General features: G+C 42.1%; 1 protein-coding gene across 1 annotated transcript; it reads right to left on the bottom strand.

Moving 5' to 3' along the window:
* Positions 1–234: 234 nt before the first annotated feature.
* Positions 235–19,640, bottom strand: LOC121603775 (solute carrier organic anion transporter family member 3A1-like). Its single transcript, XM_041933403.1, has 10 exons — positions 19,346–19,640; positions 16,134–16,593; positions 4,108–4,206; positions 3,627–3,896; positions 3,296–3,460; positions 2,861–3,059; positions 2,200–2,335; positions 1,829–2,001; positions 1,230–1,294; positions 235–611 (listed from the first exon to the last, which is right to left on the bottom strand). The coding sequence occupies exons 1-10, from the start codon at positions 19,502–19,504 to the stop codon at positions 235–237; spliced, it is 2,103 nt and encodes a 700-aa protein (XP_041789337.1). The 5' UTR covers positions 19,505–19,640.
* Positions 19,641–23,776: the final 4,136 nt, after the last annotated feature.

The following is a 23,776-nucleotide window of genomic DNA, read 5'->3' on the forward strand; positions in this document are numbered from 1 at the left end:
CTTATGATATTGTGTAGACCAGATTGTCTGTATTTTAGAGACAGAAAAAAATGTAATGTGGATATAGAGCATTTTGGGAAACTTCTCTTCATTTTTAGCATTATGTCTGATGTCTTAAGACCCTTACTGACAACGTTCTTCCAAACTGATACGACACCAAAGAAATATTACACATCAGATCAGTTGCACATTAACAGCTACGGCTCGTGTCTGCAATCCCAGTGCAGACTGCCACTATAAAACTGACTCCATGTTGTCACACATCTCATGGTCTTCCAGGTTGTATATGAACTTTGTCCTGTTGGCTGGGTTCTGGGTGATCTCCTTGCCCAAATTGTCCAGAGTCACATTGGAGGCAAAGAGCTCGGTGGGTGTGAGGTAACCCTCGCTGTTCTTGATGTATTTCCTGTAGTTCTTTCTCAAACACTGCCACGTGGTGGTGTACAGGAGGAAGGCTGACGACTTGAGCACAATGGCGATGCTGACATACAAATGTCTGTAGGCCACGTTGTCGTAAAGCATGCAGGCTCCCTTCTCGCCGCACACGGTGCTCCAGAACAGACAGGTGGAGTCGATGCCCATGCCGAAGATCAGAGGAGGGGGGATGAAGCCTGAAGCGGGAGGGGATTGTGGACAGACAGCAGGTCAAATGGTCAAAAAGCATACCAGTTTGAGTTCAGGTTTCCTTTATATCTGCACAGACCGATGAAGTTGATTTCAGCCAAGGTAAGAAATTGCTCTGACATTTATAAGCCTACTTCAAAAAAAGTTGGGAGACTTTGCACAACATACATAAAACAGAATGTGAAAATTTTGACATGAATGAAAAACACTAAAAAAAACAAAAGATGTAAAAAAAAAAAATGTAATGCTTGACCTCGTCAACTTCATTGGTTTTTGTAAATATCTCCTTATGCTGTATTTGATGCAGCAACATTTTGCAATGAGTTGGGACAGGAGCAACTAAAGACTGGGAAAGTTGTGGAATGCTCCAAAAAAAACTGTCTGGAACATTCCACAGGTAAACACAGGCTTTACACAGCATCCCAACTTTTCTGGGACAAGGGTTGCACATCACAGAGCAACAATGTCATCAACACGACACACAGGACAAACACGGCAGTGTGAGGCTTTTAACAGAATGTGTATCAATACAAAAGAAGAACAAAGCCTTGTTCTTCTGGTGATATGAATGCACGACAGTAAAGCGTACAAAGTGGATTGGTTACCTATCAGTCTCAGGAGCAGGAACAGAACTCCAAGGGCATACGATTTCAGCTCTGGACTTACAGTTCTGAAAGCAAAAACAGAATTGGAAATACTCAGTCATCGCAAGTAGCCATTTGTGGTAGAGAGGGCAGAGCACAAGCAAGGAGTTTCATTAAACATCAGGTCAATCAAGCTCTTTCCATGCTCATGCTAAGCTAAGCTAAGCTAACTGGAAGCTGAGTGTAATGTACCATAAATACACATGAGAATGGTATCAATCTAATTGACAAGAAGGCTCTAATTGCTCTGTCTGTATACAGAAATGAAATAATAATACATAAGCCCAAAGTTTTAATAAATGCAAAGTATTTTTTAATATATAGACATATATGCATAATTTACTATACTTATGTAGGATGATATTCATACTTATCGCCTCACCTGTCTGTTCTGTACACTTCAGTGTTCTTTGACACTGTATATAACATACTGTGTCAGTATTTCTTTGTACCAGAGATGACTAAAGAGGCTCTGATTCCATCATTTTGCCTCTGATCAACCATAAATGTCACCAGCTCCCTCTTGTGGGCAGTCTATGAATAACAGCAGGTCGCCATACCTGATGAGGATGATGACAGAGGGTGTCTGGGCCATGGCTCCGATCATGCTGCATACACAGATAACACACAGGAAGGTGAGGAAGGCCTGCTGACAGCCTGGACTGGGACACTTCCCCGGTAGAGCCACTGCATCTTCACTGTTGCTGGCTATACACGTACAGCTGGTCAGGTTCTGACACAAAGACAAGACATGAGATCAAAATGTTGTTGACTCCCACTGTGAGTACAGAGATCTGAAGCAGGACTGCTGCACTTTAGGTATGTCTGTATGCATATATGTATCTTGTCCCCTTTATTAAGTTTGTGCTCTTCAGTGTTCACAGTAGTCATGCTCCTGCTTGTTTCAGCCACTCTTAACTTCTTCACTCACTGGTTTGGTGCAGCCGGCAAAGCAGGCTGAGAGGTAGGTGACTCCATTGGATCCACAGACAGGGCTCACTGATGCTGTGTAGCAGTTACAGTTACTGATGCACGCAGACTCAGGTCGCTGCCAGGACTGCAGCGTCCTATGGAGGAGGTCAAAGGTCATGTTAGAGCCTGTATACATGCTGTACTGTCTCTACGGTGTTCACATCAAATTGAAATATCCACAGGAATAATTTGAAAATCAAAGTTAACTTTTTCTGCAGACTTCCTTTTTCCCACTTCTGTATCATTTTGAGCCTGCAAGGACATTAAATGCTTTAAAGTTTCAGCCTATAGAGTGCAGGCCAACTTGAAGTCTCTTACATAAGACTTGAATGCAGCATTAATACACCAGGCATTAATGTAAACAGACACAGTGGAAGCAAACAAAAAAACTGCAATACATTATTCTGTTTGTGAATTGTCTGTTTTGACCATGTGACATTATGCTGTTTTTTAATATTATAATATAATTTCAGCATCTAGCATGTTTGAAGTGCAGGTCATGCCTAACTAGAATGTTTCTTGAAAAACTGCGTTCAAGCAATTCAATAACTTCTCCACAGAGGGACCCATACAGTACTAGAAAAGACTCCTCATTCGCATCAGTTGGTTTCCCTGCTTACTCGTTGCTGTAGGCGACCGTCACCCCGGCGACAGGTCCCGTGTCACAGCCCAAGAAGAGAAAAGAGACGTAGCAGGCAGTGGACACCAGGTTGACCAGCATGGCCATGCGGACAGCACCCAGAGCTGACAGGTTCAGCTTCTTCACCAGCAGCCCCCCGAGGAAGATACCCAGACAGGCACAGGGGATGGCCGTCATTCCTGGGGAGGAAAAGACAAGGGTGTCCAATGTTTCCCAACTATTTTTACTTGCATTTTCCTTTGCAGAGGTTTCTGCACTGCACAAATGTCATTATTGTTTTCATTTTTTGGTTTTCTATAACATTAACCTGCCCCTCCTGCCCTGATGATTTAATAGTAAAACACATTGATTGTAAAACCCTTTAGAAACAAAATAAAGTTTGCCCTCCACTCAGACAAGATTATGATCCATCTACCGAGCAGCTGATTGGCTGAGGAGGTGGTAAGGTTGAACTGCTGCTCCAGGTATTTTCCCAGGAAGGCAGCAAAGCCAGCAACCACAGCAATCTCCATGCAGGCTGCCAGCGTGATGCAGCTGAACACCGGATTAGAGAGAAGGTGCCTGGTTACCCGGGGGATTACTGGGTCAGTGATGGAAGAAAACAGAGAAAAGGAGGACAAGATAAGAAGCAGAACAGGTAGCAAGACAAAGAAAAAAAAGATATTTCTGAGATTTTTCATTAACAATCAAATCCTTTGTTATATTTTGAAGTTTCCAACTTTTCTTCGGCCCTTTTTTCTACTTACCTCTCAGATGCTCACAAACAGAGAGGCCGCTGTTAATGTCAAAGCCATGAATGGCCCCGTTGGGTTTAGAGCCCTGGTACTCCAGGGTCAGGGAAGAAGGCAGCATGGCCTGCTCACTCTCCCCTCCACCATCTATGTCCTGCTCGTCCAGCGCCTGGGGGAAGCCGAACATGAAGAGGGCCGACAGGAAGAGTAAGGCACCGCAGAGGAGGAAGCCGCCCCACCAAGCCCCGATCCAGCGAGGGTCATCTGGGGTGATGTCCAGCTTACCTGGACAGGAGGGAGGGGAATTTACCACAATGGATGAATTTTGAATGATGCTGTAAGATGAAATTCAAGATGAATCTGAAGAAATTGGTTCCCGGTAGAAGTAAGAAGTAAATTCTGCCTGATAATTTAATGTGTCTTTTGTAGTATATTATTGCGGCATTCTTTATTATAAAGGTCAATATAAATATAACCAATGGAAATGTCCACTCACTGGTGTCGATGAAGACAGCATCAACATAGACTTTGGTACAGACAGAACCTAAGATGAAGCCACAGGCCGGGCCGAACACTAATGTTGAAAACAAAATACCTGCAAGACAGACAGAGAGAAAAGAGCATCAAGGGGTCAGTCAGTTAAAATAGAAGCAGCAGCAGAAAAAACTCCACAATATTTCAAAGTTACCAAACCAATATTTACTTTGCATTGTTTTCATTTGGTTCACTTAAGCTGTCAACCAGAAGTGCACTTCACCTCATCTTTCAGCAGAGGGCAGCATTGTATCAAGACTGTGAAGTGTCTATTAGCGAGCCCCCCCTTATTAAATATGTGTTATTCGGTTGTTAAATGCTTTGCTCGGCTGAGAGGGAAATGTGTTCCATTCAAGGAAGGATTAAAGGCTTACTATGCAGGAATTGTCAGTTACTGCTTGAGAACAAACAGTTATCGGCACTGTGCCTTCCATTTTCATAGCTTCCTCTTGGTTGCGTGCTGCTTTCGGTTTGACACCTGGTCACTACGTTTTTGTAAAGTCCCAGTCTCACCCGCAGGCTGTTATTGTGTGGAGGCTACACGCCCACTGCCCAAAGACTGCAGCCCAGAAATGTCCCAAACACAGCACAATAAGAAGAAAAAAGACAATACAGGCAGAAGGCAGGGTCACTGCAGATAAATGCACTGCCACGCACTTCCTGTGGGCCATAAGCAATGATTGATGATTGCTTTTGTAGGGGAGCATAAATTGTTTTGTTTTTTTAGGAAAATCCTGCATAGCATAGCATACCTTCAAATATTGAATTCATACTAAGGGACTTTAAATTTCATCAGATGTCTCCCACTGGCAGACTTATTCACTGTCACTGTAATATGCAGCTCATAGGTTGCACAGCGAAATTGATCTAAGACTAGATTATCCAGCAGGATTATAAATAATCAAGCAGGAAATGGGGTCTTAGTGTAAGAGCAGTGGGAAACCATGATTCAGTAACTCTGGTTTATTTTCTCTTGAAAGCAAAGCTGCCCTGTTTGGGCCCAGAGGCTGAGAGGCTTCCAGTAAGCAACAGCAGACTGTGTGTGTGTGTGTGTGTGTGTGTGTGTGTGGTGTGTGTGTGCAGTGAAACTCAGTTATCCATGCCGGTGGCACGTGGAACAATAGGAGTGAGCTCCAGTAGCCTGACTGCTAATAACCGAGCCCTGAGCAGAGAGGGCTGCTCCCCACTGATGGAATGAGAGCCAGTCAATTTTCCTGTAAGGGATGTAATGATTACCGCTGTGGTTATGGCCCGTGGTGAATCTGAGAGAGGAACGGTTTAGTTTTCATAGTGTTACCAATGCATTTCTAAAGGAACATCTGCAAAATGTAAGTCAGAAAGAACCAATGTTACAACCAGCCTTTTATGATTTCTAGTCACCAACTGAAATTTTGTTTCAGCACAAAAATACATTTCATCCATAATTATTTTAAGCATTTCAGGACATTTTTATTCCCTCATAAGGGATACACAGTAGAGATGACAAGAAATGGGAGACATAGTGATTCATGATCAGCACCTTGATACCCAGGGCAGATTTGGGGCCTTACACTCAATTATTTATGATATGTAACTTGAATTTTTTAGTCTCAATCCTGACCACAAAACACCTAATGTTGGAGGCTATCCATATGCATACAGCATGCATATGCAAACATGCTCATGTTCATCAGGTGTAATGTTTGATAACATTGGTTAAGTCACATTAAACAGAAAATACAGCTGAAGCTCATGGGAATATCAGTCCTGGGGACCATCAATGTCTGAACAGAATTCCCTGGAAATTCATTGTCGAGCTGTTGCAGCCTGGAACAACGAGGTGGTCTGACCACCCCCCACCGACACCACAGACTCTGGTACACTCTGACCAACAGTGACCGTCTCTCTCTCTCAGTCTGAGTCTCTCTGTCAGCTATGCATTACGTTCATTTCAGCAGAGTCACCGATGCCAGCGGGGCTGAAGTCAGGTGACAGAGGTGCGCACACACACACACACACACAGACAAACACACACGCACACACATGGCAGTGAACAAGTGGAAAATTGCTTTACGGTGTCGTGTGTGCATGAGTATAAAGTGAGAGCCTGGATCGGCCTTCAAAGTGAAACAGCTGATGACAATAGCAGCAATGAGCATGATGACAATTACCGGTAAGCTTTGTTATGCCGTGAGAAAAGACAGAGAGCTCATAATCCAACAGCAACAGCTGCTGGACACCCATCAGGAGACGCATTCAGGACTCAACAGTTGGTGCATCTATGGCCCATTCCTCCGAGACCCGACTGAAGCCTCATGGCATTAAAATAATGTATGTTGTGAGGGAGTGGAGCTGTAACCACATAGTAAAACCTTGACTCACATATCTGAAATCATTTGGCCTCAATGTGTCTTTCTGCTGAAAGAAAGATTCTAGATTTTTTATCTAAACAAACATAAAGTTAATAATTAATAATAATTAATAATTTGTGTCATTTTAATTCTAACAGGAGTGATGTTTTCCAAAATAACAAATGGCAGAGAACTTGGGATTTTAATTTTATCTTGAAATTATGATTACATTTATGGATTGTGACCTTCAGGAGATGAAACATTTACAAATTATATAGAAGAATAATTTTATCTAATTTTCTAATTTAATCTTTAATTCAGTGGTTAAGTTTATGTGTTCACAATGGGGTAAACCTGTAAAATTATAGAAAATTTTAGCACTCCTCAAAATAAAAAAAAAAAAAAGAAAAAAGAAATCAAAGCATGACTTTCAGGCATATTCATTTCAAACTGATCTTGTCCTGAAATTAAAGTTGCTGCACTGTAATTTCACACATTTTGAAAACAGCAACCGTTCCACTGGAACGCTGGAATGAATAAGTGAACACATTTTTAAAAACATTAATTATAAAAATCAACACCAATGTGTTTCTAAATAATTGGTTTAACATTTGACTGCTCATTAGAGGCAGAATGTAAATCCCTCTGATTTTATTGACTTTGCAATGATTGCAGTTCTGCCTTGGTGTATGTGGATGAACGCTGCAGATGCTTTCAGCGTCGTGGTTGATCTACACCGTAGCAGCACCTATCAATAGATTGATGGACCATGCAATCATCAGAATAAGGCCTAACCCTAACCCTCATCCTGAGAAAGCTTGTTTAGCAGTGATGACACTATTTGTTGAAAAACAGCAACACCTGCGCAGGAAGCCACGAATAGACTGCAGACAGAATATTTCTACAACAATATATTTCAGTGTGCATTTTTAGAATAATAAAAATATTCCATAAAGTCCATTATTAAATAACTCTCATCTAGTCAGTGCAACATATTTAAGGATCTGACTGTGTTTTCATGTTTCCTTTCAAAATTGCCTCTATTAGTTAAAATATGTTGTGTCCGTCATCTTTTTCCAGACAATGATAATCTTCCATTATGGAACCAAAAGTTTAGTTTTGGATTGCAGACAGGATGTAAATGCCGCAGATGTCTGTGTACCCTGAGGCTGTTGACAATGAAACAGATTTTGAAAAGTTTTACGTACGCCATTATGTTTTTTGTTCAGAATGATTTCTATCAAATCAACACAGCCAATATATCGCAAGAAAAATCTACAACAAAAGGTTTAAAAGCACAAAGAAGACTGTTGGTTGGCATGTGGGAATTAAATCCGACGCCGTCTCAAACACACACTGCTGGCTGTCTGAGCAGTCAATGCTTTACCCAGGAGATGCCGTGCACACTAAAATATTTCCAGGGATCCTTAATGGATTTCCATTGTTTCTATGCAAAAACCAGACTGCTGTCGTATTCCTTCTTGACACTATCTCATACTGGTCCTGCTGGACAACAAGTTAATAGAAGGGGAGTTTATTTTCTCCCATGTGCTTATTTCTTATTCCTTTCACATTTTAGCACACGCACAGGCTGGCTACGCCAAAGGGACTCTGTGTCACATGAACCTGGATGGCTGAAAATAACTGTAAGAGAAATGTATAATTCACATCAGACACTCTGGGAGGGCCTGGAGCTTTAGAGGGGACTTCGCTATCCGTGTACGACGCGAGACTCTGGCAGCTTGTTTGACCCAGCCATTTGGAAAAGACAGGTGGAGACACTCCACTTAAGCCGAGAGCTTGGAAAGGATTTGACAGCTCCTGCCTACTGTGAGATTGTACAGCTAAGTGAGTTTAATACAATATGTATAATTGGATTTGTTCCTTAAATATTAGTTTTAAGATAAAAGGTGAAATGTGCCGAATATATTACTTTCAATATGAATTGTACAATTGTGCTACTACATCACAAAAATATACAAACAAATGTCAAGGTCACATGAATTTATACAAATAATAATTTTAAAAAGTCAGAAATAATAATAATAATCTGAATAATAATATAAAAATAGATATACTCTATATACTATTCATGCTCTCTGAGGCCAGTTTTCTTTAAACTATGCATTTTTCCTGCTCATTTACATACATGCATGGGGAGAGAGACATGTTAAAATCATCTTATAATATAATGCAATCATATCCAACATCAACAGAAATTACAGCCTTCGGCAGATTATCATAGTTAAATCTACACCTAGTGGACACTAGGTGCTGAAACCACTTTCGATTTAAGTTTCACATTTTATTTGCTAGTTTATTTGATCAGGAGGACTTTCTACAAATTTTATTTCCCAGCTTCTAAATGCTGTAATATTGTGTCAAAGCCACCTCACAGGCTGAAATATATATTCTGGTGAATTCTTTACTTGCTTACTATTTTAATTTGCTCACTTTGTCTCCTGGGGATCACTAGTGTTTCCAGTTATCTTTCCTAATTTATTCGTTGACCTGAAAGTAGTTAGGCTTATACACTGAGCCTAAATTCCTACAAAGAGCCTACAGAGTGCAACCATTTGTATGTTCTTGATTATACAACATACAGTAAATTCCTAGAAAAAAAAAAAAAGGAGGACATGACCTCAGCGTCCTCAGCAGCCCCGATTACAATGAATATGGGATTTTATTTTATTGAAGACTCAGTGTGATTTTAAAACAGGACTGTAGAGGAGGGTAGCTCTGTTGTTTTGGAATATTTAGACAAAACAGTCGTCACTTGGTCATTTTTACTGTTAATATTGTTACATTTGGTCTAATAAAAACAGAAGTGATGTAAATCAGCCTCAACATGGTGGCAATACTGGTCCCCTCTCCTGTGTTCTCTGCCAAGCTGTAATGAATGCAGCAGAGGGAAGGTCATACTGTATGAGACAGGGCTCCTCTACCTGCTCACACTGCCAGCACATGAATAATTTCTCACTCAGACTCACATTATGACACGGTTCAATCACTGGCACTTTGTATCTTGGCAAAGGTGCTCCTAAAAGGTGCACATATAAAACAGCCTGTGCTGGTCTGGACAGTGTGCGCTGAGTCAGCGTTCATACCTTCCTCTACTGTCCTACGGTGGAAGAGTAATAACTCCACTGGAGTAAAAATATTTTGCTGCAGTGGATTCTCAACTTGCAGCCTCACAGAGCTTCATTACACGCATTACAGCGATGAATAGATGCTGCGACATGAAGCAGGACCCAGCGGCTGCAGAGCTGGGCCTCTCCGGCTCCGACTGCTCTTCTACTTTAAGACACTCTTATGTACAATAGGTTACCGTACTTTACACTCATGTACTGTAATATATTGTCTTGTTGCTTCTGGTTAGCACTCTGCTGCAGACCTTCAATCTGTTGTTGTCCAGCCAAGTCTGAGGGCACTTTTGTGCATTGACATAATAATAGGAAGGTCTAAATGGCATGTGCTGAAAAGCTCATAGTGGTGCTAGAGGAAACATAAGGGGGGCACCACAGTCAGTGGATTCATTTTCTGGGCACCATGAAAGCTAGAGGCATGTTGCTACTGCAGCTAAAAATGAACGTGATCTTTGTAAAGTGTTTGTGGAAAGCTTCCTTTTGAGGGGAAAATTGCTTCTCTGCCGCAGCAGACAAACCTGGCCGCATGGAAACGAGCCATTTCAGTTGCCTACTGAGTAGCTGTTGCTGCGGTGCTCACATAGAGCCGACCATATACTGTATAGAAAAACAAGACTTACATCTTCCATTAGTGAGGTACAAACACTTACACGGCATCACATTCTGTACCACATTAGGGAGTGAAGCATAAAATATTTGGGGATACATGACTGTAAAAAGGACACAGAGCATGAATACTCTAATAGAATAGCTGCTTTTCTGTTAGAGGCTCTGTGAGCAATACAATAGATGGGATGGTTACTTGCCTTCGCCTGGGGTATCAGTCAAGCAGTAGACAGCAATCAATAATCCAATTACAGTCCAGCTCGGACATTATACTGTAGGCAACTGAGCTCAGGAGGAGGTTAGTCTTTCTGTGGGAAGCCATGTATCACAGTATCATATACTGTACTACTGTAAGACCTGGGTCAAGACTTGAACATTTAATAGACACAGAGTGTAACTTTAATGTGGATGGATATGTACACACACACACACACACACACACACACTCAACATGATGTGCATGCACTTTAAGCGCAACAGTTCTAGCCAGAACAGCGGCTTGGCTTTATGGACAGCAGTGTTGGTCGGGTCATCTCCACAGTGTCCAGAGGATGAATGCCGACGACTCTGGCGAGTCCCTGACGTTTCCTGAAGCACCACCATGAGGTTGACATTTGTGGTTATGAGTGAAATGGCTTCAGTGTATTAGACGGACCATGAAATTAGGCTTTCAGGTTCTGCACAGAATGTGTTTTAATAACTCTGGTGATCTTCTAACTTTCACGTAGAGTATGAACAATAAGCAAACCAGCAACCTCCGCTTCACTGCTGTGAACATTATAGCTGCTATACATCAGCAACATTGCCTTTGTGCTCATGTTAGCATGCTGACTTTAGCATTTAGCTCAAAGCACTGTGGTGTCTGAGTAACACACAGATCCCACTCTCTATTGCTTGTGCTGCAGTGTTTGGCTGCTGCATTAATACAATTCTTTTAATCTATTTTTGTTTTCCTCTCAACTGCCAGAAGGCACAATGATGTGATGGCCAGCTCACTGACAAAACAGTCTCTGGTTCTTTTAACAAGCGTGCTGCCTGATGTGTTGGTCACATTGATTAGGACGACAAACGCACACAGACACTGGACACCATGTGAAAACCGTTCTGAGGCACAACAGGCCGCAGTACTGACACAGAACAGATACAGGACAGGTGCGTGCTGGGGGATTTGTGCCATGACAAGTGGGAAGTGTCCTCAATATCTCATGCAAGCAGTATTGATCCATGTGGGGGTGAAAATGTGGCCACAACAGAGCAGCCTCTCCTTCAATCATCTGCTTTGTTAGCGAGCCCGTGGAGAGCTGCTGCTTTAATATTTAATCATATGGTTAGCTGTTTGCTAAACAACTCCTAACTGCTGCTCTGTCGCGCTGCATTATTCAGGAGTTTTCTTACAATGCTACAGTTTCTTCACACATCAAGTTCATCAAACAATGCCCCCGCCTAGAGCCTGGGAAAAGGAAGCAGCAGAAATACTACTGAGCAGCACATAACACATACGTGCTGTATATGGACTGCGCTCCATGCAATTACAGAGCCACAACAGACAACCCAGCAGTCACACTGTGGGAGGTAACCATGGCAATCAATACGCCTGGACTGTCAAAAAAATAGAACAGAGAGGGGGTGGTTGAGTGAAAGGAATAATAGACTATCTAATAAGTGTCAAAGAAGCTTGGGGGATGCTGTGAAAGAAACGCTTCCTTATGGACTGGCAATGGCCGCGCTGCACTGAGCCAGGACACAGAACAGTCGCCATGATGCCAAATCAGTCAAGATTTCAGCTCAAAATGCAACGTATGCAAATTAAAACTCACTGTCGGCCAGTGGAGAGTGAGAAAGAGCAACAAATGCTGGCACTTTTTTAAGGCTGTGGTTGACAGACGTCCTTGTTTGACTGACTGGACTGTCAAATCCAGTCCATCACAGAGCAACACAAACACAGTCAGATTCATGCTTACAGGCAGTTCTGACTCTCAAAGTCCAACTGAAATCATAGTTAGTCATTCCGGTTTGCTGTCAAGTATCATGCCAGAGCACTTAAGAAAGTTTGAATATTTTGGCAATATCAGTCACGATGATGATGGGTTGCCACTGAAACATTTTATAGGCCTCCAGACATTCATGATCCCGAGATGATGAATCCAACCGACTGTGACGATTCCGTCACCTTATCTCTCGGGCCATCGTTAGGCTGACATTTGTGGTTTTGGGTGAAGTGTCTCGGCCGCTGCTGGACAACTTATCACATTTTAATCAATTTTGTGATGTGTTTCTTTTTCATTTAGCACTATAATGAGGTCAAGATTTCAATTTGTCCAGTACTAAATACCTGCAAAATGAATCACATTCCCAACAACTTCCTATTTTTATATTGTTTTATTTTTTTGCAATTCAGTACTGGTTATATTGTTTCATTTTTCATTTTTCACTTGATTTTACATATTTCTGTTTTATTTTATCTGATGCAAGCTTCTGGAGCTAGGCGACTATGTGTCATAAAACTTGATTTGATTTGAAACAGGGAATTTTACAGATGATAAATGTGCAGCTATGCTCATGGCTTATCACATTATAACAAGGCGATGTAGGATTAGTGAATCATATTCAGTGATAATTCCTTTAAATTTTCTGAAACAGCAAAGAAATATCAAGTGTAGTGTCTAACATCAGGCATCTGGTATGAGTTGGCCTCCAGCCAAGCAGGGGGTAGGGTGGGTTGTTGGGTGCTCTGCTAGCCTTGTTTGCCCTCCTTCCTCTCCTCCATCCTCCCTCCCTCATCTCCTCCACTCTGAGCGCTGCTGGCAGAGACTGTACAGATCAAAGCATGCACAGAACAAACCGCAGGCCTTCTCACCCTGCAAGAGGCCTGCACCGCAACACAGGCAGGGTCAACGCAACTAGCCAAGGACTAGCAGAGAAGCCTCTGAGGAGGAATAACTAGCCACATGGTAGTCAACATTATTGTATTTTTATTTTCTTTTAGTGCCTTTGTTGCTCCCATATGGGCAAGCTGATGAATCCACAAGAAGAGGAGTACAAGGACAAGAACTCTTACAGAATAACAGTTAACTACAGTTGTGCTTTGACTTATTGCTGCTTCAGCTCTTTAAGAATAAACGCGATGGAGATTTTACTGGAAAACATTATCATACAATAGCTGAATGCCTGTAAAATTGCAATTGAGTGTTGCCCATAATAAGAGGAGATGTACCGACATGACATTTCGCGATCAATGACAATGACACATATTTACCATTTGTGTTAAAACACCAATAACATTAGTCTTGCTTTCGTAAAAATGTGAAGAGGATAATAAAGGAGAACTTTTTAGATGGACCAGTGTATTTTCCCACTGTCAGTATTTTCACAAATAAACTGTAGTACAGTTGCATGTTACATGCAGCCACAGAAGAAGCAGAGCTTGTCAAATTTAATCATTGAACTTCTGAAATTCTTCTCTTGAAACAATAAAAACTAATTTTATATATTCATATTTCTTATTTTAGTAATAATGTCTGTCTTTTTTCCCTCACGTCCTCTGTCGGTGGCTGAGCGGTGAGAAGAACAGGAATGGCACATACTGTAGCCTCAGTGCCTGTCTCTGTACTGTTGCCGTGGCAACTTTGGCAGACAAGCTGTAATGTGTGTTAAGTCGACCTCCTGGTTTCTGCCGCTAGTATAACTGCAGTCCTCTGCTGCCGGCTGCTCAACGTTGGCTGAAGTTGAGCTTCGTCAAGGGCACTTATGTCAGAGAAGGCAGGATGAGACCCACAATTTCCCCCTCAACCACGACAACCCGATACAGGAAACACTGGATCTTAAATTATTAGTCAGTAATCAGTAATAAAGTCAGTAATAAAATCTTGTCATCACACCTAAATGTCCCCGAAAACCCACAAATTTCCACAAATGAGCTTTTCGAATGAACAGTGAGCTGAGAGACAGTTTGGGCGCAATAACATAATCAAGGACTGTGCCATTAAGAGCTTTATTTATCGCTGCATTATACCCATGGCACCAGTTAGCCACTAAATACTTAGTAACATGACACCATTCAGAAAAGAAGAGCAGAGCACACAACAGCAAAGTATTGATGGACTCACGCATCCCCTCACACATAACTAACATGTTTACTAACATCCACTGGCCAAACTCATTATCCGGGTAGGACAAAAAAAGGTCAATACTGTGCAGCACAGCATCACAGAAACCCCTCTCATCTCCTGAATCCTATACATACAGTAATAGTTGAGAATCAGACTTTTCTAACTGATGTTAACACATAACGTGTATAGTGAGATGTTCATGTGCTTTGCAGCGACGCAGAGGCATGTTAATGTATGTTTATTCCAGCTATTAAAAGTATTCTGATTTTGATCTGGACACAAAGTCAGTCTGTGAATCAGATTTACTGAACATGACAATGCAAAAGGACACACACACACACACAAACGCTGCACGACACACATTAGGCCTTGATGTGGGCGAGAGAAGAAAAGAGGACAGGTCAAGCAGAAAGTTACTCTTCTTAGCTTCCAGTGTACCAAGACTACTGACCAAAATGACCACTTTGTCAGCCTGATGAGACCGGGCAGGTTACTTTGCATCACTTCAGTCATCCTTCCTTCAGTCAACAAGGTTCAGTTGAAGTAAGTAAGGTTCATACCAATCATCTATGTGTCTTACATTTGTGGTTTGTTTGAAACAAACTGAAGAAAAACTGATTCGCTAGCATGAGAAACCTAGAGCCCATTTACAGAACATCCATCCATACATTACTGGCCGCTCTGACTGACAAGTGATCTCTGGGCAGTGGACTGTGGAACAGAAATTAGATGAAAAGATTATTATTATTAAGATAATAATCCACACTGATCTTTTTCTGGACTCTTTCTGCTATGCCAACACCTTTGGGGCTGGATTCAGTATCTGATTGAGGAGCACATCAGAAGCAGAGTGCTTGTCGGCACGAAGGCTTAGTCATGGTCAACAATATTATATTAAGAGTTGTATGACTATAATCTTATACGTCATGACATCTCTAATGATCTGTAAAATACTCCAGTGTCTCTTTCCATTTACTGTCTTTTGATTGTGACCATGTTTGGATACATCACACTTCACATTAACTAAAACCTAAAACTCATAACATGTAGTAATGCGCCTTTTAAGGAGAGCTGATCACTTAGTTCACATGTGAATGATTAATGTCACAGTCATATTTCAATTATGACAACATTATAATCCCATTTATGTTCATAGAGATTGGGACTGACAGATTATTTATTATTTGTCTATTATTACTTCCACATAACTGGAATCAAAGTCGACCAAAAGCAAGAGCACAAAGAATCAAGCTGTTGCTGTCGGTTGTTTAGTTCAAGGATCGAGGATCTTTCCTTTCGTTTGCATCGTTGTTCAAACGCACATCATTAAAGAAATAGTTTGAGATTTTGGGGAGTTGACCTTAATGCAATGCAAAAAGGTGGAGCGCGGATGGCGCTTAGGAGGATGAATGAAGCCTGGTTGTTCAAACCTAGCACCTAGCTGCTAGGTTTCAAAGCAGCAATGCTCATAATTATGCATGATTTTAAGATTCAATGTAATTTAAATGAGTTTGTTATGTAAAAGGTCATCTCTATAGCCAACTGTTTGTCCTGCTTCTAATCTTTATGTTAATTTAGCGTAAACTGGTGCTTTCTGGCTCTAGCTTTGTATTTAGTCTAGAGGCATGAGAGTGGTGTCAGTTTCCTCATTCACATCACTCAGCAATTGCGTCAGTACTTTATTACATCGTGAAAATAAGCTTTTGATTCTGTCACTGACGCTTCAGCATGAGCCATAAACACAGACGTGACAATCAGCTTATATGTTTTAGTTCACAGTAGCTCAGTGTTACTCACCTATATACAGCGAGGAGTCCTTCCTGTGGACATGGTCATCGATGTAGGACACCCCCAGAGGCTGGACAGGTGTGGCTCCGATGCCCAGCAGAACCTGGGCTCCGATCAGCAGAAGGTACATCATGTTGGTGTTGGCTCTGTTGCCGCATTTTAACCCAGAGTCTCGGTTCTCTGACCTGGAGTTGTTAGAGCAGACGTCCCTGCCGTCCTCGGCGTGCCACGAGTCCCCAGCCTCATACTCATACTGATGAGTCAGGAACTCCGGCAGGGCTGACAGCAGTGCCCCCAACGCCATGACGATCCCGCCACAGCCAATCAGGCGGGGTCTGTGGGCCTTGGCGCCAAAGTAGCTGACAAACAAGATGAGGGCCAGGTTGCCGATTTCAAAGCTGCTGGCAATGACGCCCACATCGGCACTCTGGAGGTTGAAGCGTCTCTCCAGAGTGGTCAAAACACTTACCTGGCAGAGAAACAAAGAGATAGACAGATAGATAGATTTTTATACACTTAGTTTATTCATCAATTAACAGTGTATAGTTTCTACACCGTTAATCGTTATACCAACCTGTCATAATTATAAATTCTGCGCATTTTCCATAAATGTTTGTGTAAAATAATAATATAGGTCATTCAGCTTTAGGTGTTATTCAGTAAAAGCAGGCAGGAAACAGCCATCTGCCACTCGCACCAACGACAGCAACCTGTTAATGGCACACAGTAGCCAACATCTTCATCCCCACACTCCTCCTCCTCCTCCTCCTGCACCCAAACCAAGCCGGAGGCTAGCCTGATGCCAACCTGGGAAAAGGGATATGTGCATGTGTGCGGCTTGAGGCGAGAAACCTCACGCAGCTGTTGCAATTATCAGACGGACACAAACACATCGTACCAGCTGTGCTCTGGGTGCGTGTAAGTGACAAACCGGCTGCTTGCATCAAATGAGCGGTGAATCATCTGCAGGACTGACGAGAAAAGGTTGGTCAGGAGTCATTTGAAACTTTTAATCCTGACTCATTCACATCAAGGTGCAGCATAAGCCTCAAGACTTCTGGATGCAATTCTCCAAAAAGGAGATTGAGACCATGACTACGCAAGAGAAATCAGGCGGATCATCGATGCTATGCACTCATCCTTCGTCTATATTGCTTGTCTTGTTCGTCCTGTCACACCAAACTCCACTGCAACATAAAAACATTTCTTGTTGTCTTGTTTATCACCAAGTAGGGCTGCATCAGTTATTTTTATAAGCAATTAATCTAACTTTAATATTCTTTTTTCGAGACAAACAGTCCAGAAACAGCCCCAAAGATAGTCAGAATTTCCTAAATCCTAACAAGTGCGGTTGGAACTAAGAAATTTTAGTTTATTTTAATTTTTTTGCATTTGTGCCTGAAATATTACTTCAACAATTAATCAACTATCAAAAAACAGTTTTTATGTTGATCAACAGATCGATTAATTGACTAGACACTCCACACAGGTAGACATCTGGTGTCCTCTTCCAAAGTTTTACTGTCATGCCTTTGTAAAAAAAAAATAATAATGTGCAACTAAAAAAAGAGGACAAAATCAAAGCACACTGGGGCTGAATTAAAAAGAGACAGAATAAAAGATGATGACAACAATATATTATACAGGAGAGGATAGGCAGTGCTTCTACACAGTACAGTGCTTTTGTCTGCAGCAGGATTTGCTAATGGTGCACTTTTGGTTTGGGATGTTATTTTAAAGGAGGTCGTTGCACTGCAGTCTTCAATGTAAACACTAATGCACTTTAAATTTGTGACTGCAGCAAATCACATTAAACCCAAAGTCAGTGGTGTTTCTGCAAGCTGCAGTCTTCACCACACAAGAGGCAACGTCTTGCAGCTTTGTGTTAAAAAATCCTCCTTTTCAACAAATGTGCCTGTGTACAGTAAGACCGGATCCTGGAGATCAGCTCATGTTGATGCAGAGTTTTTTCATACAAATTACGCCTCTGTTGTTTTTCTCATCCAAACCAGCAAGTAAATGCTGCACTAATATTAAGGGCCGAGTCGAGCAACTGATCTTCGACTTAGCCTCTTTTTAAAATGCCCTCCTGGCATATGTTGATATGTCTGTGAATGAAGATGTTTCTCTCAAGCTTTACTGTAATGGCACACTATCAAAAAGGATGGTACTTTGTTAACGTTCTGCCCCTTATGAAGAATAAAATGAAGCCCCAACATGCATGTGCAATTATTTATAGTATCAAGAATGTGCTGACAACCATCAGGGGAATTGGCTTCGATTAGGAAAATATTAATCCTGATCAAAGTGGCATCTTTTATATTCATGCAGATATACAGTAAGTGGTTGGGCCAACTCCGACTAATGTGGGTAGACATCACCACACACATACATTAACAGCTGCTGTGGTTGGCTTGGGCCACAACATTCATAGCTACCCGCACTCCCATTACACTTCAGAGCTGATTTATCACGTACCGTCAGTGCGGAGCTTTTTCAGCATGTCTGGTGTTCTGCATCACTGATTGTGCATGAAATCTTACATTTCTTATTTTCTTCTGTCCCCTAAACTCATTTTAGCCATCTGTTCACCTACTGAACCGATCTTTTCTTTTATGCTGACACCAATCTAATCATATCAGTGCATCAACTATTGTTATTTTTGTTCAAACTGTGACTAGAAATGTGCAAATGAGCAAAGAATATAAGCAAGCTTTATTGAAGAGACAATAAAAGCTATTGTCGCTTCTGTGGTGGTGATCACGTCATCTCCTAGGCCTGTTCTTCAGTGTCAAAGGCCTCCTGCATCACATAGAGGTGCAGACGGAGCAGGCAGGCTGGATGGAGCCCTGACCAGCGTTTCGTAACCTGCTCCCCAACAGACCATCCACTTACGCATATACAATTCTCCAACAGCAACGTGGAGCCTACGGCCGCCGTGACGCGCTTTGTGTCATGCAGATGGTGCATAGGCCTGATGGATAATACGCAGCAAGTCATCAATCAGTGAAAGCGCCGCGTCCCATGGTCGCTGGAGAATGTGATTACTCTAATGTGATCAGAATGATATGATTATTAACCGCATCGGCTGAAGCACCGCATCGTCACTCACTGTGTGCTGCGCCGGGTTGAAGGGCGCTGCGCTAACCCGACGTTACCTGAGATAGACAGATACGACGTTCCTTCAGACCAGCACTGTGTCCGCGGTGGTTGAAACTCACCAGATAGGCGCCCACGGTGCCCTGTGCCAACATGAGCGCACATTCCGACACCAGAAAAATCTTGATGTTGGAAAAGCACGAGGTCTTCTTCTGGTTGTCATCCTGCTCCGGGTCGTCGGTGCTGCTCCGCTCTGTGCAGATCTGGTTTTTAACCTGCATCCTTCGGCTCAGGCTCCGGTGGGGTTGGACGGCATGAAACTGAACGGGTCCGGTCCGGCGGGGAGCATCTGGTTATAATGACGAGCTGCACTGCAGAAGACGTGCGAATCTTTTTGTCAGTAGCCCGTCTAGGCTGGAAAATACGGCGAGAAATGCTGCTGTCCACTCAGCATTACGCACAGTCCGTCTGCGACCTCTCTTTCCTGCCTGTCCAGCCAGTGCGTATCGGCTACATCATATTTAAATACGTAGGCGACGCATATATGTATGACGGCTCCTGACACCCGACGTAGAACTACAGGACGATGTTTCTCCACATCCGGGATGTTACATCTCCACCCAGGACTGGTACCGACTGGATTTGGTTTCTCAGCCCTGTTCCGAGCCGCAGCTCTGCGTCCTTCAGGCGGTGTTATGATGCTCCTCCTCCTCCCATCCATGGACCAAAGCACGGCGAGGGCGGTGTAATCTCTCTCTCTCTCTCTCTTTCTGTTCCTCCCCCTTCCGTCAACGTGTTTCCCCGCATCATCATTTTACCTGTGCAGACTTTCAGCTTAATCATCGCCACAAAAAAAGCTAAATTTAACCGAAGCGTCCCCATCAGCGCACACTGACAAATCAAGTGACTAAAAATGACACAGCAAATTTTTACTTGTCAATAACAAATGTTGTGCTCCGATATTACTTTGCAGATTAAAATTGCTACAGTAAACCAAAATCATAGTGAAGCAGCTTTAACAGGCCACCACCACATCAGACATCATCTCTGTAGGACTTGTCCACCACACCAACAGGGAGCTTTCAGAATTGGATCATTGTGTTTCGGGCCCTCAGGCCACTAACTTCATATTATTTTGTGCTTTGACACTCGTTTCCTCACAGCTGAAGCCTCCTGCTGCACTAATCTGCTGTTTCCTATTGTATGTTATATGCAATATAATATAATTCACCAGAAGATATCCCGCTTCGAGAAGGTCACCGCTGTCCTCTCTGATTCTCCATCAAGGTCTGGTGAGGTGCAGCGGGACACTGAAGCCCACAGCTTCCCACTGCTGCAGGGCCAGTAGACCAGCGAGGTTGCATGAGGCAGCTTAGTGTGAATGTACAGAACAAAGTTACTGTGTGAGATGCAGGTGCTCGGTCACCGAGGTCATGATGTCTCGCAGTAAGAAGTCAGAGGCGACAGGATTTGCTGTTCACTCTGTCTCGCTGAAATGCTTGAGCAACAGTTCTGTCACGACAGCAGCACACAGTCGAGCGAAATGTTTTCAGTATGACCACCAAGATCAGACAGACGGAGAAAAGTCAGGCAGGTGGAATGGCAAGAGGGAAGGCAGAGTGGGTGGATGGTGCTATTGCTAATATCATTCTCAAACATCTGGAATAAACTGAATGCGGACAGTTTACACTTTTCAGAACATGGTGCAGGTTTGTGTTTCTCATCAAACTGCATATCTTTTTGGAAACTTCACTTTATTTTCTGGTGGGGTCCAATGAAAAGAAGGAATTAATAAATAATAAGTCATTAAAAAAATGACACCAGTTTTCATCTTTGCCTTTACCTTCCAGAGATGGTCGCTGCCTCGATAACTTTATGCAGCATACTTTATTTCAGGCCTTCATATGTAATTTATATTAATTTGAATAGAGGTTAGGTTACTATTCAGCAACATACCCAGACTTTCTATGGGGCAGGACTGTGCAAGGCTGAGCATTTAGGTAACCACTTGTTTTTGGGTTGCTCATGTTTCCCCCAGGGCTACAGTGTGGCACTCGAGCTAACCAAAGGGTCACAACCAGAGAGACATTTGGGGCCACTCAAGCAGTGTCTCATTAGGGTAAACATGGAGCATGGAAGTATCTCATTATAGAAACAGTCACTGGATAATAAGGGTCTCAACAAAAAAGAGGATGGGCAGTTGCCCCCCAGCCCCACGACTGTCCACTGCAGTGTTATATTATTATTCTGTTGTTGTGAAAGGAGCTTCAGCCGAGGTAATCTACTGTCATGCTCGACTGAAGTGGACTCAGATAGCTTCACGGTGGTTAAAAATTCAACACTTGCCACAAAAGAACTGTATTACACACATCAGCAAGCCCAGTGTATTGCACTGCAGTAGCTGTTTTACATGAACTCAAGGTGAAGCACCGTGGTATCACTGTGGACAAAGGCTTAGGGAATATTACAATCTGCGGCTGCGCCATATTTATTTTATGATTTTCAATGTGCACTCTGTATTTTGACACAGAAGGTGGTGTGAGTCTCTTCCTTAGAGTGGCTACATGATGAGAAGGCGGCGTGCATCTTGTTAAAGGGCATGTTCGTACAATGTACTTAATAGCTCTTGTGAGAACTGAATTTCTGACCTCTGTAGCCACCATTCTTGCAAAACAGTAACACCTGTCTTAATGCTTTTGTCCAGTAAATGGATTGGTTGTGCTTCTTTAACTCTGGCAAAATCAAAACATGAGAAAGGAAAAAACCATTACAGGACTGGTATTGCTGGTGCAGTGTAAGTTATCCAGCTACCATTCACGCAGATGCAATGCAACTCTCCATTGTGCTATTTAAAGTTAATGCCTCCTGGAAATCTGGATGTCACGGTTGAATTAGAGGAGCAGCACCTCAAAAAAAGGACTCGCTTCTGTAATACTCCCTTCAGCTGTACCATTACCTCCAGTTTTATGTTACCAAATTTAAAACGACCCTGTTGTTTTATACCTGGTGTAAAAGGCAAACATTCACTTTGAGTCACAGCACCAATTTCATTTTTTAAAGTACAAAGATGGAAAAGTGTTTGCACGGTTTGTATCAGGGATCAGAATGATGCCGTTCATCCACACTGAAGTTTGTCATTCAGAAGTAATGAAAATGACAGCAGAGTGGCAGAACGGAGTGCCACAGAGACAGCAGAAACAAACACAGGGCGGAAAAATCCTCCATCATAACCGTGAAATAAGAGCACTGAGTGCCAAGGTCACTTACCACTCACTCCCCAGCTTTTGGCTTACAATAATCCTCAGACCATTCAGATGCTCTATCAGGACCGATTCAATAGCATCTGAAGCAGCACAATCTATCAGGCAAACTGTGGACTCAGCAGGAAGAGCGTCCATTTCTCATGGAGTCATTCAGAGTACCCGGGGTGATTTAAGATCAACCACAGTGCTTGCTGATGCAGTGCAAGTCAACTGAAGACATTATTCTAGGATGCCTCTTAATCACAAGGTCCACAGGAAGAAGAATGCATTCATGCATTTATCCTGTAACAAGCCAATAAATTACCAGAGCACAGATGCAAATGATGTCAGAGTTTATATTTAATGCTCAAACCTTTGATAGCCGTTGTTGGCTTTGTTTTAAGAAAATAGTGTATTGTTGTTGAATGTACAGTATAATGTCTCGTTCTGTGGTTGATTTCTCAATGATTGTTGAATATCTGCACTAAGCAGTGGCTTGGAAACTCTCCAACTTTGGTGTTACAAAAAACATGTTGAAGCTGTGTTAAAAATATCTGAATTTGTTTTTTCTTCTTTTTTTCTACATCTATCCAACTGAACAAGAAAAAAAGTCACAAAGCAATAACATGAAAACATGTTTGATTTGCAGACAGATATGCATTTATTTTTAATTTGAAATGTTTCCATTTGTAATAAATACATATTTTGGTGGGTATAATACATCTCTGTGAGCTGTGTATGATGGGAATCTTAACAGACGATGTCTCTCTGACTGTGACCTTCTTATTGGTGGTTGCCTGTCATGCTGGTGATAAAGCGACTTCAGGTCATTCTACTCTTGACCTCACTGGACATTTCAGTAATTAAACACATAATTAAAATCACTTGCATGAGTTAACATTCAGTTTGGTAGAGTTGACATTTATGATCTGAATTAATCTGTATGCGCAACCAGCTTTTATTTTAAACAGCTAATAATGAAGTTAATTTCTATGAGAGCACTGGCCTATTAAACAACTCCCAGGAGATCTGTATACAGGAGCTTTGGTTTTAACCATAGAGTACACACAAGTTATTACAATATCCCGAATGGATGCAAAAGATGGACTAGCATAATAATTTGGTAAAAACCTCATGAACAACCCTTAAGTTGTTAAAATTTATATATATCTATTTTTCATCATCCCTTAATATTCTGATTATTTTCTCCATTAATTGTTGTCAACACAGTGAAAAAAGCCCAAGGTAACAGGTTTAAAGGTTATTAAATGAATGTTGGCATGTTTGGCATTTTTGTGACTTAAGTATTTA

This window comes from Chelmon rostratus, chromosome 1 (genome assembly GCF_017976325.1).
Source record: "Chelmon rostratus isolate fCheRos1 chromosome 1, fCheRos1.pri, whole genome shotgun sequence".
Lineage (NCBI taxonomy): Eukaryota > Metazoa > Chordata > Actinopteri > Chaetodontiformes > Chaetodontidae > Chelmon > Chelmon rostratus.

Excerpts from the sequence above, each read along its gene's own strand:
- LOC121603775 (XM_041933403.1), bottom strand. The coding sequence starts at position 19,504 with ATGCAGGTTAAAAACCAGATCTGCACAGAGCGGAGCAGCACCGACGAC. Across the intron at positions 16,594-19,345 it reads GCACCGTGGGCGCCTATCTG|GTAAGTGTTTTGACCACTCT; the intron begins GTGAGTTTCAAC and ends TTTCTCTGCCAG. Across the intron at positions 2,336-2,860 it reads ACGGTCGCCTACAGCAACGA|GACGCTGCAGTCCTGGCAGC; the intron begins GTAAGCAGGGAA and ends CCTCCTCCATAG.